This window comes from Chiloscyllium plagiosum, chromosome 5 (genome assembly GCF_004010195.1).
Source record: "Chiloscyllium plagiosum isolate BGI_BamShark_2017 chromosome 5, ASM401019v2, whole genome shotgun sequence".
NCBI classification, from domain to species: domain Eukaryota; kingdom Metazoa; phylum Chordata; class Chondrichthyes; order Orectolobiformes; family Hemiscylliidae; genus Chiloscyllium; species Chiloscyllium plagiosum.
The window spans coordinates 119,058,944-119,075,505 of NC_057714.1; the positions used below are offsets into that span (position 1 = coordinate 119,058,944).

Genomic DNA, 16,562 nt, shown 5'->3' on the forward strand with positions numbered 1-16,562 from the left:
TGGAGGGATATGGACTGGGTGCTGGCAGGTGGGACTAGATGGTGTTGGCATAACTGATTGGCATGGATGAATTGGACTGAAGGGTCTGTTTCTGTGCTGTGCATCTCTATGACTCTATGAGCTCAGTAAGGTTAGTGACCTGCCCTTCACAAAATCGTGTTGACTATCCCTAATCAAATTATTCCTTTTCAAATGATTCCAAATCCTATCTCTTGTAACCTTTTCCAACACCTTGCCCACAGCCAAAGTAAGGCTCACTGGCCTATAATTACCAGGGTTGTCCCGACTCCCCTTCTTAAACAACATTTGCCATCCTCCAGTCTTCTAGCACTCGTCCTGTTGACAATGATGACATAAAGATCAAAGCCAAAGGCTCTGTAATCTCCTCTCTGGCTTCCCAGAGAATCCAAGGATAAATCACATCCAGCTCAGGGGTCTGATCTATTTTCAGATCTTCCAAAATTACAAAACCTTTGCTTGGTCAACCGCAATCCCATCTAATTTGTAGCCTGTATCTCCATATTCTCACGAACATTGCCCTTTTCCAATGCAAATACTTATGATAAGTATTCATTCAGTGCTTGATTAGATTAGATTCCCTACAGTAGGGAAACAGGCCCTTCAGCCCAAGTCCATACCGACCCTTTGAAGAGTAACCCACCCAGACCCATTCCTCTACCCTATATTTGCCCCTGACTAATGCACCTATCACTATGGACAACTTAGCATGGCAATTCACCTAACCTGCACATCTTTGGCCTGTGGGAAGAAACCAGAGCACCCGGAGGAAACCCACGCAGACACAGGGAGAATGTGCAAACTCCACACAGACAGTCACCCGAGGCTGGAATCGAACCCGCGTCCCTGGCGCTATGAGGCAGTGTGCTAACCACTGAGCCACAGTGTCACCCCCAAAGTAACCGCCCGAGCAGGGACCCTATTTCCACACACAACTTTCTACTACTATATTTGATTGGCCCTCATCTTACTCTAGTCATTCCTGTTTATAGTTTATTCCTGATATATATATATATATATTTTATATATAGAAGGCCTTAAGGTTTTTCTTGATCCTATCCGCCAACAACTTCTCATGTCACCTCCTGGCTCTCTTAGCCCTCTCTTTAGATCTTTTCTGGCTAATTTATAACTCTCAAGCCCCCTAACTGAGCCTTCATGCCTCATCCTCACATAGCCTTTTTCTTCCTCTTCACAAGAGCTTAAATGTCTTTAGTAAACCATGGCTCTCTCTCTCGACAACTACCTCCCTGCCTGATAGGTGTATCTGAAATGCTCAGGACCAACCTTTTTTGGGAATTCAGAATTTTTTGGTTTTCAGAATAAGATTAGATTAGATTAGATTCCATACAGTATTCAAACAGGCCCTTTGGCCCAACAAGTCCAAACTGACCCTCCGAAGAGCAACCCACCCAGCACCATTCCCCTACATTTACCTCTGACTAATCCACTTAACACTAGCAATTTAGCACGGCCAATACACCTAAACTGCACATCTTTGGACTGTGGGAGGAAACCGGAGCACCCGGAGGAAACCCACGCAGACACTGGGAGAATGTGCAAACTCCACACAGACAGTTGCCCGAGTTGGGAATTGAACCCGGGTCCCTGGGGCTGTGAGCCAGCAGTGCTAACCTATGAACCATCGAACTGCCCCAAGTGAGTTTCTTTATATAATATATTTTTATTGAGAAAAAAATAGATTTTTTTAATATTACGACAAGTACAAAACAATACAATTCAAAACAGTACAAAAAAACCCAGATAATAAAAAAAATCCCCAACTCACCCGCATGTACAAATGTATAAACATATATAGACAAATATAGAATTAAAAAAAAAACCTAAATGGTGAAATTTTTTGAAATCTTACCGGAGGAGCAGACTTTTAAGTAAGAATGTGTGTGTCCATGCCCCCCCCCCCCCGTCGCATCTGAGTGACATACATTGAGTGGGTGTCAACTTGGGGGCATTCACAGAGAACCAGCTTAGTCGGTGTCTGGCCACGCCCCCTCATGGAGCATGTGAGTGACATGCATCGAGTGGGTGTCGACTTGGGTGAACTGTTTGCACACCAAACAACTTTGTTAATGAGAAAAAAATTCACAAAAAATCTTTGAATTTTGGAGATTTCCAGTTTTTGGATGGTCAGATAAAGGATCTTCTACCTGTACTTAACAAGGACCCACAATAGCTGTTCCTTGAATAAGCTCCACATTTCAATGTGTCCATCCCCTGCAGTTTCCTGCCCCATCCTATGCAGCCTAAATCTTGCCTAATCACATCATAATTGCCTTTTCCCCAGTTATACCTCTTTCCCTGCAGTATATACCTATCCCTGCCCATTGCTATTGTAAACATAACCGAATTATGATCACTATCGCCAAAGTGCTCACCTACCTCCAAATCTGACACCTGGCTGGGTTCATTTCCCAGTACGAAATCCAATATGGCATTGCCCCTTGTTGGCCTGTCTACACACTGTGTTAGAAAACCCTCCTGCGCACACTGAACAAAAACTGACCTATCTAACCTACTTGGACTATAGTATTCCCAGCCAATATTGGGGAAGATAAAGTCCCCATTACAACTATCCTGTTACTCTCACTCCTATCGAGAATCATCTTTGCTATCCTTTGCTCTACATCCCTGGAACAATTCAGGGGCCTATAGAAAACTCCCAACACAGTGACCTCTCCTTTTCTGTTTCTAACCACAACCCAAACCACCTCAGTGGAGGAGTCCTCAAATGTTCTCTCAGCTGCTGTAATAGTACCCTTCATTAACAATGCCAAACCCCCTCCCTCTTTTACCATTTTCTCTGTTCTTGCTGAAACATCTAAATCCCAGAATCTGCAACAATCATTCCTGTCCCTCCTCTAGCCATGTCTCTGAAATGGCCACAACATCATAATCCCAGGTACCAACTCTTATTCCGGATGCCCCTGGCATTGAAGTACACACATTTCAAACCAACAGCCTGATTGCTGGCCCCTCTTGTGACCTTGTAAATCTATCCCTGACCTCACTACCCTCAACCTCCTTTACACTGGAACTATAATTCAGGTTCCCATCCCCTTACTGCATTAGTTTAAATCCCTCCTCTCCCGAAGAGCATTAGCAAACGTCTCCCCCCTCCCCAGGATGTTGGTACTCCTCTAGTACACTAGTACATCTCTTCTGAACCCTCTCTCCAACTTAATAATATTCTTCCTATAACTGAGCAACCAGAACTGAGCACAGTTCTCCAGAAAAGGCCTCCCCAATGCCCTGTACAACCCTGGCATGACACCACAACTCCTTAACTCAAAGGTTGATAATTATAAATAACTGTCGAATCAGTACTTGAATGAACTCGCTTTCAACAAAGCATATATCTATTTCAACAGTGAACTGGATCAAACCCCATATGGTTAATCTTATGGTTTCAACTGTCACTGGTTTAAAGTGAGATAAATTAAACGCCCAACACTGCATATCTACACTTATCTTCTTGAAAATGCTTGTACACCCCTCCCTTCTCACAGGTTCAATTCTTCCCCTTTATCTTGTTCATTCTCCTTCATATGTATGTACTCTATAGCAATGCAGACACTGGTCAGACAGGAGTCAGGGTTACCAGGAGGTGACTCAGGAAGATAGGACTTGTCAGGAACAGAGGGAATGTTGTTAGGAAGGATGAAGTGGTGCTGGTGGGTGAATGGGGAAGATGGATGGGGAGAGTGAGGGAGTGAGGGAGTGAGGGAGTGAGGGAGGGAGTGAGGGAGGGAGTGAGTGAGTGAGTGAGTGAGTGAGTGAGTGGGTGGACAGTTGAGTTTGAGCAATCTTCTGGTTACTGTGAACTGTAACATTCCAGCAGATTTACTTACATTACATCTGCTGTGTGAATCTCTCGGTAAATCTGTGTAACCGTTAGCCTAAGGATTGGGCTAACAGCTTACATGGCTCTGAGGCCAATCACATGCAGCAATCTGCCAGCATAAAAATAGCTATCAAAAAGCTTGCACTTCTCATGTGAGAATTGTGCATGTCCAGCTGTTGGGATCTCCTCAGGGTCCTGAGGTCCATTGCTGTGTCAATATCCATCATGGACCAATGGGCTGAGTGGCCATCTTCTGCACTAAGATCACTCTTTGACACTCATAGAATGGTTACAATGAAGAAAGCTGTGAAATTCTAACCACATTTCGTGTTAAATAAGTCCTGAGTTATGTTTTAAGGCTTTATTCTTTTTAGATTTATTCCATTCATCTTTCACCAAATAGCCACCATTTTAAAGTTTTAAATATTACATCACGGTCACCTTCCAAATAACAGTACGGAATAGAGTTTCCGATCTGTAAAACATAAACACGTTGCGAGCAAAACTATGCAAGTTTCAAGTTGTGTGTATTTTGCTCAAGTTTCTTCTCAAACCTAATTATCAACAAAATCTGCCACGATCCTGCACAGTTTATCAGCATTATAGAATATAATATATTCTCAAGAAAAACCTTTGCTTTTAGAGTAATCTTCGATTAATTTAAAAGTAGTTTACTGCAAATTAATGAATGCAACTAAAAATGGGTAGATAGAAAAAAATGCTTTTCAGTGAGTGTTTGGTTTACCATCTTTGACTTGCCTGATTTAAAATAAGTAAAAATGTCTCCTCAAAGCCATTTACTCATTATATTAGCATGCAGTCATCAGTTTCTTAGTTGTTGGAGGGATTCTTGAGGGACAGGATTTACACATATTTGGAAAGGCGAGGACTGATTAGGGATAGTCAACGTGGCTTTGTGCGTGGGAAAACATGTCTCACAAACTCGAGTTTTTTGAAGAAGTAACAAAGAGGGAAAAACAGTGGTTGTGATCTATATGGACTTCGGTAAGGCGTTCGACAAGGTTCCCCATGGGAGACTGATTAGCAAGGTTAGATCTCATGGAATACAGGGAGAACTAGCCATTTGGATGTAGAAATGGCTTGAAGGTAGAAGATGGAGAGTGGTGGTGAAGGGTTGCTTTTCAAACTGGAGGCCTGTAACCAGTGGTGTGCCACAAGGGTTGGTGCTGAGTCCACTACATTTTGTAAATTATAAAAATGATTTGGATGTGAACATAGGAGGTATAGTTAGTAAGTTTGCAGATGACACTAAAATTGGAGGAGTAGTGGACAGCAAAGAAGGATGCCTCAGAATACAACAGGCTCTTGATCAGATGGTGAGCTGAAAATGTGTTGCTGGAAAAACGCAGCAGGTCAGGCAGCATCCAGGGAACAGGAGAATCGACGTTTCAGGCATAAGCCCTTCCTCAGGAAGCCCTGAGGAAGGGCTTATGCCCGAAACATCAATTCTCCTGTTCCCTGGATGCTGCCTGACCTGCTGCGCTTTTCCAGCAACACATTTTCAGCTCTGATCTCCAGCATCTGCAGTCCTCACTTGTTCCTCTTGATCAGATGGGCCAGTAGGCTGAGGAGTGGCAAATGATGTTTAATTTGGATAAATAGGAGGTGCTGCATTTTGAAAAAGTAAATCACAGTAGGACTTATACACTTAATGGTAAGGTCCTAGGAAGTGCAGGTTCGTAGTTCCTTGAAAGTAGAGTCACAGTTGGATAGGATAGTGAAGAAGGTGTTTGGTATGCTTTCCTTTATTCGTCAGAAGGATGTTGTGAAACTTGAAAGGATTCAGAAAAGATTTACAAGGATATTGACAGAGTTGGAGGATTTGAGCTATAGGGAGAGGCTGAATAGGCTGGGGCTGTTTTCCCTGGAGCGTCGGAGGCTGAGGAGTGACGTTATGGAAGTTTATAAAATCATGAAAGGCATGGATACAGTAAATAGATAAGGTCTTTTCCCTTGGTGGGGGGGAGTCCAATCTAGAGGGCATAGGTTTAGGGTGAGAGGGAAAAGGGACCGAAGGGGCAATTTTTTCAAACAAAGGGTGGTGCATGTATGGAATGAGCTGCCAGAGGAAGTGGTGGAGGCTGGTACAACCACAGCATTTAAAAGGCATCTGTATAGGTATATGAATAGGAAGGGTTTTGAGGGATTTGGGCCAAGTGCTAGCAAATGGGACTAGATTAGGTTGGGATATCTGGTCAGCATGGACGAGTTGGACAAAAGGGTCTGTTTCCATGCTGTGCATCTCTATGACTCCATGACTCTTAAGATATTATATGGCTAGGCTTTAATGTAAGCAAGGGCTTTTGAACCCTAGAGCTGAGAATAAGTTCGGAAAAGATTAATCTCCTGTTTGGACGATGCCCCGCTATTGTCTGTTTTAATTTGGTATAATGTCAAATGTGGGCCCTGAGGCATTGAATGATGGCACTGTGTGAAAATAGAGCAAGAAGTGGAGAAACTGAGGGGGAAGTGATTTTAAAAGATGCCTTTGAAATAATGTTAGCAAAGAGAACACCATGTCATCAGGAGGGATGAGTAAATATTTGTCGAAGCTTTTCTCTGTGCTGACTGCATGGCTGGGGCAGCAAAGCACACTAGGAACAAAGAAGGTTATGTTCACCCATCATTAATATAATCTAAGAACCAACTCCTGCAAACATTGTAGCTAGTTAGTGTTGTGACAGCCGACAGTCTTGAGGATTGCACCTTCAGGTCAGCCATATTCCTTATTTGGCCAACATATCAATTGAAGTGATGCTTTTCTGTTGGAACAGCTATTGCTTATAGCAGGTATGTTGTGTTTCTTTTGGTTACTAACAAGTCAAATGTGCCCAATCAAATACAATCTCTTTACCCTGTAATGAGCAACCTCATCTCTGTTTAGAGTGTACTTAATTCTACTACATGTAATACGTATTCGAGAATATGAGAGAAAAGAATTCTGACTCACCAGATTGTTTGTTGTCTAGGTCGCAGCATGTCGTGGGGAGCATGACCAAATGACAAACCGCCACAATGAGATCATGCAGCAACTGAGAAACTTCGGCTACTGTCCCAACACCCACCCCAAATTCGCAGAACAAATCGTCAATACTTTTGGAATCCTCAAAGAAAAACCACAGTCCCCAGCAATGTTAGCAAAATACAATGATCCTGAATTTCTAAAGCAAGCAATCCATGAAAATGCTCCAATGAATCTAGTGCTGGATCTAATGGTGCTGCTCAACTGTTTGGCAAACATGTCAGCTAATGATGGCATGCCACTGTTTATTTGGTAGAGGTTATTGTTCAGAGAAAAGCCAGTGGCTGTAACAAATGCATTACCATCAGTGGATGTTCACTCAATAAAACTGAGCCATGCCAATCTCTGTTTCAGTTTGAATAATACTGCAAATAATAATATTAAACCCATTGAATGGCACAGTAGCCTCAATGGGTTGATCTTTTTTTGTTGTTTTTAGTAATTCATGGGATGTGGTGTCACTGGCTGGGCCAACATTTCTTTTTCATCACTAATTGGTAAGAGTCAACCACATTGCTGTGGGTCTGGAGTCACATGGAGGCCAGACCCCGTAAGGATGGCAGTTTTCTTTCCTAAAGGACACTGGTAAACCAGGTGGATTTTTCCCCGACAATTATTAGACTTTTAATACCAGATTGTTTTTCCACTGGGTTCAATATCCACCATCTGCCAAGGCAGGATTCAAACCCAGGTCACCAGAACTTTGAACTGGGTTTCTGTTTTGCTAATACCACTAGGCTATCACCTTCTCTTGAGTGACCTACTTCTATTCAAACATATTTTGGTTCTACATGTTACGGTCTAAAGCTATTAAAGTCAATACTGACTGATGGATGATTGACTGGAAGATAAACTCTGACTGAAGGGAAACACACAGCCACTTTTTTGAGATTAACAAGGGATCATTAAGTTATGTCCAGCAATGCTGTTAACACAGAACATAGAAACTGATTGCAGTAACAAGAATCTTGAGGATGTTGTGGACATACAATATAAAGGACTATAATAGGCTACTTGGTCCTTGGAGCCTACTCTGCCATTCAATAGTTGATCTGATTTTAGCCTCAACTCTACATTCCTGCATATCTCCACTAACTTTTCATCCCTTTGGTAATCACATAGGCCAGTTTAAGAGGATGTAATATTGTACTGCTGTCCAAGTGCTCCTTGCAGCCACTCAATTGCTGTTGGCCCAATTCAAATAAAGAATGTATGTTACTGCCCCCATCTCCAACATTTATGAAATACTGAACAGAATCTGCACCTTCCCTGCTCAATTTTCTCTCCCATGGATGATGCAGCTCAGTAAATCAGATTGAGGCTACTGAGCAAAAGTTCAGGGAAACACATTGTGCTACCTTCCCATAAAGCCAGGAGGGGCAGGGGGCAGTATTTCTGCTTTCGAGTGGCAAAGATTAGTAGTAAACCAGAGGAATGGACAAATCAAAATACCAACAAAAGGTGACCAATAAATTAATAAAGAAGGAGGAGATAAACTTTGAGGGTAAACTTGCAAGTAACATCAAAACAGACGGGAAGAACTTCTTTAAATGGAGAAAAAGGAAGAGAGAGGCTAAAGTGAACATAGGTCCCTTAAAGAAAGAGACTGGAAAAATAATAATGGGGGAACCAGGAAATGGCAGATAATTTGAATAAATATTTTGCATCAGTCTTCACAGTAAAAAAGAACATCTGTGACATCATTGTGCTGCTTTCCTCTCTCATCCAGAATTTGATAAGTTTATTAATTTTGCTTCCAAATTCTACCCCGCTCTCACCTTCGCCTGGTCCATCTCTGACACCACCCTTCCATTTCTCAACATCTCTGTTTCCATTTCTGGGGATAGGTTGGCCACCAATCTCCACTATAAACCCACTAGTCCCACAGTTATCTTAAATATACATCCTCACAACCTGCTTCCTGTAAAGAAATACATTCCATTCTCCCAGCTATTGTCTCTGTCATATCCATTCTGATGATGCCAGCTTCCGAAAGGGGATCTCTGAAACATCCATCTTCTTCCTCAACTGAGGATTCCCCCCACTGTGGTTCACACTGCCCTCAGCATATTTAACCTCTCACCTGCACTCTGGCCCTCACCACCTCTTTTCCCTCCAAAGCAGGGATGGGGGCCCCTCATTATCATTTACCACCCCATCAGCATCCACAGCGAAAGGATCATTAGCTGCCATTTCCATCACCTCCAGTAGGAGACACATATTCCTCGTCTCTCCGTTGTCAGGACCCCTCAGGGACCACTTCTCTGGGAGACCATGATCCATTCCTCCTCCACTGCCATCCTCTCCCCTCCCGCATGATACCTTTTCTAACTGCAGAAGGTATTAATGCCCATTCGTTTACTTTATCCAAAGGCTGAAACATACCTTCCAGGTGAAGCAGTGATTTGCCTGCACTTCAATCTCATCCACAGTATTCACTGCTCACAGTGTGCTCTTCGCTACAGACCAGGCAACCATTGGCAAGAAGTTATGTCTGTAAAAATGATCCTGAATTTTCAGATGCCTACCACTTCAACACACGCGTTCACAGATCAACAGCTGCCTCAGGCTTGCTGCAATGCTCCAATGAAGTTCAGTGCAAGCTGGAAGAACAACACCTCCTTTTCTCCTACAGACCAGGCAACCATTGGCAAGAAGTTATGTCTGTAAAAATGATCCTGAATTTTCAGATGCCTACCACTTCAACACACGCATTCACAGATCAACATCTGCCTCAGACTTGCTGCAATGCTCCAATGAGGTTCAGTGCAAGCTGGAAGAACAACACCTCCTTTTCTCCTTGGGCACCCTGCAGCCTTTCAAACTCATTTTGACTTCAATAATTTTCAGACCTGAGCGCCTTCTCCCATATCCTTACCCCAACCCCCACACACCAGGCCTTGCCATCACACAGGCTTCGACCACAACCATCCCACTCTCAGTTACTAACGGTCCCCATTAGCAGTTATTGATTCTCCCAGGCTGATTTTTACCCACTACTTTGTCTGCGCAACTTGTTTACTCTCTCTCTCTCTGTAAGGTCCCTCCCCACCTATCTTTTCCTCCCCCCTCCCCCCACTCCATCTTCAGCATTTAGACCAACCTTTTCCTTGCTATTACCAGTTCTGATAAGGGGGTCACTGGCCCCAACATGTTAACTCTAATTTCTCTCCACAGATGCTGCAGAGTTCTTCAGAAATTTCTATTTTAAGAACACACAATGTTGGAGGTAGTATATTAGCATGCACACAGGATAAGCTAATGAATAGTTGCAAGTAATGTTCCCACACACAAATGTCAGTCACAACTTCACCAGTAAGGGAAACTGTAACCATGGCCCCATGACATTCAATGGTGTTACCATCACTGAATCCCCCACTACCAACATTTTTTACTCAGCTATTTAACCTATCTATATCTCTCTGCAGATTCTTTGTATCATCGTTACCACTTGCATTCCTGCCTATTTTGTGTCATCCACAAAATTGAAGAGGGCACAATCACTATCTTCATCTAAATCATTAATAAATTTTGTAAATAAATGTGACCTTGTCCTGGTCACTGTGACACTCCACTCATTACAGGTTGTTATCCTGAAAATGTCTCCCAGTATCAATTCCAAAAGCTTTGCTTTCTGTGAAACCCCAACGTTACTTCTTCCACATCCAGGAAGCTCTTAGTGACCGAAGGAGCCATTACTACACAAGGCACACTCTGTTTAGATCAACAACACTCAACACCCAAAATGGAAAAGCTAACACTCACCAATACTCCTAAACCCAACCTGGAGTTAGAGATTTCAATCCTGAAAACAGCCCCTAATTTGTATTGGACCAGACCTAACTCTCTCAAAATGTATTCAACAGATAGTCTGAACCCTTTTTCTTTTTTAAAAAGGTAAGTATTAGGTGTTGAGTTCCAGATGCAATTGAATTGATCAAACTACTCGATGTTAAGCCAACAGACTTTATTTTTCCACCACGGATAAGATACAGACAAAATAAAAATAAATTTTAAAATTGGCTTAACTGTAACTCTATTAAAACGCTTAACCAAGTAATAAGTTTAAAATCACACAACACTAGGTTATAGTCCAACAGGTTTAAGTGGAAGCACACTAGCTTTCGGAGCGTCGCTCCTTCATCAGGTGGTAGTGGAGGGCTCAATCCTAGCACACAGAATTTATAGCAAAAATTTACAGTGTGATGTAACTGAAATTATACATTAAAAAATTGATTGTCTGTTAAGCCTTTCATCTGTAGAATACAGTGATAGTTTCACTTCTTTCATGTGTAAAACACAAAACCTTTTTTTAAAAAAAGTTGCATTCTCAGGTTAGCTGTTAACAATGGTGATAGCTAGACAATATGTTGAAGGTGTTGGCCCCCCTGTGTTCTCTGTCTATGCCATGATGTTTAGATTGATTCTAATCTAAAAAGTGAGATAACGGAGTTTTACATGAATTCTTACAAGTTTTGAGTTCAGAGTTCTACATGACTACATGCAGTTTTTGAGCAAAGTGCAATGTAACCCTGCAAGTTCAAATTCACCCCACAAAATATTTTTCAACAATGTGCACTATAGAAAATGAAAATGTTGGTGAGGAGGTTACAGAGATACTTGCATCTAGACTACAAGACATTGAGGTTCACAAGGAAGAGGTATTAGAAATACTGCAGAGTGTGAAAATAGACAAGTCCCCTGGGTCAGATGGGATCTATCCTAGGATCCTCTGGGAAGCAAGGGAAGAGATTGCCGAGCCTTTGGCATTGATCTTCAAATCATCATTGTCTACAGGAATAGTGCCTGAGGACTGGAGGATAGCAAATGTGGCTCCCTTGTTCAAAAAGGATAGTAGAGACAACCCTGGTAATTACAGACCAGTGAGTCTCACTTCAGTTGTTGGTAAAGTGTTGGAAAAGGTTATAAGAGATAGGATTTATAACCATCTAGAAAAGAATAATCTGATCAGGGACAGTCAGCACAGTTTTCTGAAGGGTAGGTCGTGCCTAACAAATCTTCAGAGCAATGAGGTGCTCATCCTCATTGATAATGTGCTGCAGGTCACGAAGAACATGGCGTAATTTTTCAGCTCCTGGAAAATACTGAACAATGAAGGTACCCTGTCGGTTGCAGCACATGTCTGTCTCCTGAGGAGGTCATTACGGTTCTCTGCTGTGGCACGTTGGAACTGGCAGTCGATGAGCTGGGCATTGTACCCCGTTCTTGTGAGGGCATCCTTGAGTACTTCCAGGTGTCCGTCACGTTCCTCCTCATCTGAGCAGATCCAGTGTATGCATAGGGCTTGTCCATAGGGGATGGCTGTTTTAATATGTTTTGGGTGGAAGCTGGAGAAGTGTAGCATTGTGAGGTTGTCTGTGGGTTTGTGGTAGAGTGTGGTGCTGAGGATGGACACATGTAACTCTAGCAACAGGAAGACAACCCTTAGCTATTAGCTGTAACCGAGAGAAAAGAAACAGCTTCCAAACCCCACTTCAACACCCTAGCAGCTTCTACCAAAAAACTAAAACTAAAAACCTTGTTCTGTGGGAGCTTGACTCCACCCATTCAGGCTGCTTCTACTGTTCCAACCATAGAAAAAACCCAAGGCCTCACACATTGTTTATGGGCTTTCAATAGACAGCTTTCTCTTCTGTCTTAAAACCTCCCTTCAAAAAAAATCCAGGACAAAATACATGTCTTAAAGCCATAGTATCATCACTGTAGATTATGTGAATTTCAGCAGAGCCTTGGAAAGGGTCACATGGGAGACTGATAAAAAAGATTCACCAAAATGTTGCCTGGGGTGGAGTATTTTATTTATGAAGGGAGATCGGATAGGTTCAACTTGTTTTCTTTAGAGTAGAGAAAGTTGAGGGTGAACCTAACTGAAGTGTACATCCCTGGACAATTTACCACATCAGATAGAAGCCAGTGAAGTTGCTGGATGGAACAGGTCGGTGAAGGTGTGTCTAGTTCCAGAGCACCATTCTTCAGTACCATTTCCAAAATATTACTCGGGCCGTAGCTTTTGATGTATGCAGTGTTTGGAGCCATTTGTTGTTAGCATGTGGAGTGAGTCATGTTGGCTGAAGACTGTATTTGGACATCAGGAAGAGGCAGAAATGGATCATGCAATCAGCATTTCATGCTAAAGGTGGATACAAGTCTTCAGTGTGATCTTTTTCTCTAATGTGAATGTGGATACTACACCTGTTGCGTTAAGAATTACTCATAGATCATACAGTACGGAAACAGACCTTCTGGTCCAACCTGTCTATACCAACCATAATCCTAAACTAAACCTGTCCCATTTACCTGCACTTGGCCCATATCCCTCCAAACATGTTTTTTATTCATGTACTTATCTAAATGTCTTTTAAATATCACAACAGGTTTACCTGTTGGACTATAACCTGGTGTCGTGTGATTTTTAATTTTGTACACCCCAGTCCAACAACAGAATCTCCAAATCATTATCAGAACAGCATTCCCTGATCCACCTCATATACTATGGCATTAGTCCTCCCCATTCTATTTCTACGTAGGTCCTCATGGCACTGTAACAAGTCTTTCAATTCAGTTCTCTGTCCTGGGACTGATAGCTCACGACCCTATCCCATTCCTTAAGGACTCCCTCATTAGTCAATTTATTCTGAGGCATGTTGAATTGCAAATCTTCTGAATTGGATTCCTCATTTTGAATGGCAGTTACTAATACCTGTTTCTCCAGTTCACTTTTCCTGTCATTATACTGTTTCAGCATATTCACATGACATACTCGATATATATTTTACCTATCTGGCATCTTTACCAGGTAATCCACCTGACATCTCAATGTGATAGGGACCACTAAACTTTGATTTGAAGGGATCTCCTACCACTGGCGACAGCACCAATACTTTATCCCCACTGGCAAATGTACAAATTTTAGATGTCTTATCCGTCTGTGGCTTTCCTACCATAGAACATAGAACATAGAACAATACAGGAAAGAACAGGCCCTTCGGCCCACGATGTTGTGCCGAACTTCTAACCTAGATTAAGTACCCATCCATGTACCTATCCAAATGCCGCTTAAAGGTCGCCAATGATTCCGACTCTACCACTCCCACAGGCAGCGCATTCCATGCCCCCACCACTCTCTGGGTAAAGAACCCACACTCCCACAGGCAGCGCATTCCATGCCCCCACCACTCTCTGGGTAAAGAACCCACCCCTGACATCTCCCCTATACCTTCCACCCTTCACCTTAAATTTATGTCCCCTTGTAACACTCTGTTGTACCCGGGGAAAAAGTTTCTGACTGTCTACTCTATCTATTCCTCTAATTCAGTTCTCTGTTAATGGGACAGAAATCTCACTACCATATCCCATTCCTTAAGGACTTCCTCATTATTCAATTTATTCTGAGGCACATCAAAATCCAAATCATCTCGATTTGATTCCTCATTCTGAATGGCAATTAGTAAAAACTGTTTGTCCTGTTCCCTTTCCCTGTCAGATTAAAGTTTCAGCATATTCTCATGACATACCCCAAAATTTATTTTCCTATCTGGCATCTTTACCAGATAATTCACCTGACATAACTTCTTCTGAATCAGATAGGGACCATGAAACCTTGCTTTGAAGGGCTCTCCTACTCCTGGTAATAGCACCAATACTTTATCCCCACTTATTAAATTTAGATTTCTTATCTGCGCCTTGCCTCATCAGGTGCTGTGCCACCTCCAAATGTTGTCTAGTCAATTCACCTACTCTGTTTAATATTTTTCTCACCCCAGATGCATAATCCAACTGTGAGATCTCTGACTTTGGACCTATAAACTTTTCCTTAATTAATTTTAAAGGCCCTCTTACTTTGTGTCCAAATATCAATTCAAAGGGAGTAAGCTAAGTTGATTCATTTGGAGCATCTCTAATAGCAAATAATACAAATGGGAAACCTTTATCCCAATCATTTGGGTAATCCAGACAGTATGCCCTCAACATTGTATTAGGGTCTGATGCCACCTTTCCAATGCTTCCTGGATTTCAGGATGGTACACACTTGATTAAAGTATTCGATGTCTAAACTATCCATGATCTCCTTAAATAATTTGGCAGTAAAATTGAACCCTTGCTCTGATTGAATCTCCCTGGCTAGTACATAATAGGTAAAGAAAGCAAGCAACTTCCCCACACCTTTCTTGCCTTGACATTCCGTAATGGAATTGCCTCTGGAAACCTCGTAGGCACATGCATTACGGTTAGCAAATACTGGTTCCCACTTTTGGTTTTAGAGAGGGGACCTACACAATCAATTAAAACCTGTGTAAAAGATTCTTCAAATGCAAGAATTTGCAACAAAGATACTGTTTTTATCATCACTTGTGGCTTTCCTACCATCTGACATGTATGACAGATTTGGCAAAATTCATCCATGTTGTTCTGTGATCCAGGCCAATAAAAATGCTTCTGTATCTTAGCCTGAATCTTCCTCACTCCTAGATGACCTCCTACAGGTAATTTGTATGCTACCCACAATACTTCCTATCTGTATTCTACCGTCAACACAATCTGATGAACATCTGCCCATTTTTCATCTGCACTAACCTGCCAAGGTTTCCACTTCTGTCTTAAGGTAATAGCATTCTCCATTACACTCAGATTCCTTTGTCGAGTAGGCTTTAATGATATAAATCCTTTATGGTTTAATCTTTTTGTTGTAACTCCAGTGATCTAGCAGAACTAAACACCTCTGCCTGATCCTCTATCTGCTTAGGTTTTTCCTTTACCATCTCATCAAACAGAGTGTCAGCAAACTGGACCTCAACTCCTTCATTTTTCTCTTTTGTTCTCCCCTTTTGTTTTAACTTATGGGTGTGGGATCTTGTCACTACACAGTCCAGAAAAATTCCTTTGAACTCCTCAGCTCCCCAGCTTTCTTTTGGCTTTTCCACTACAATGGGCATCACTTCCACGTGTGACCTAGCTATATCATTTCCAAGAATAAACTGTATTCCTGGAATAGCCAATTTTTCCATCACTCCCACTATCACTTCCCCAGTCTTGATTGGACTTTCTAGCCTGATCTTACATGGGGGAACACTACTCCTCTCTCCATTTATTCCACAGATTACCATTCTCTCGGGCAATATTTCAGAAGGAGTGCAAATATTTTAATCTCTTATTATTAGACACAGACTAGCTTCCGTATCTCTCAATATTTTAATTTCTTCACCCACTCTCCCTGTTCTACCTGAGTAAATCTTACTCAGACAGGTGAAGTCTTTGAAAAGATTGCATGTCACCTTACTATCCAGCCTGGGACTAGACTGTGCACTCTCCTCGACCTCTCTTGGGATTTCCTTCACTGCCTTAATTAATCCCATTGGTTTAGCCTCTTTTACCACATCTTTTTCCCAGTGCCTATCTTAAACCAGCAGCACTGTGACTTTGTGTGGCCCACTCTATTGCAGTGGAAACACCTGAGGCCTTTCACCACTTTTCCACCCTCTTGGGTTTCATTTGTTACGTATGGCAAACTGGTCCCAGTGTGATTTACTTTCTGTTTTACATTGAAGGATCTTCCTCTTTCTCAATTTCCAACCCTCATGGAATGAAATTGCTGTCAGAAGCTAAATTTCAATTTATGCA

At 42.1% G+C, this 16,562-nt stretch overlaps 1 protein-coding gene across 1 annotated transcript in view; it reads left to right on the forward strand.

The window, feature by feature from the left end:
- Window positions 1-7,179, forward strand: part of LOC122550341 (skin secretory protein xP2-like) — a 131,425-nt gene extending 124,246 nt beyond the window's left edge. The window contains exon 27 of the mRNA XM_043691069.1: window positions 6,871-7,179. Within this exon, the coding sequence (XP_043547004.1) occupies window positions 6,871-7,179 (309 nt within the window). The remainder of the gene's footprint in view (window positions 1-6,870) is intronic.
- Window positions 7,180-16,562: the final 9,383 nt, after the last annotated feature.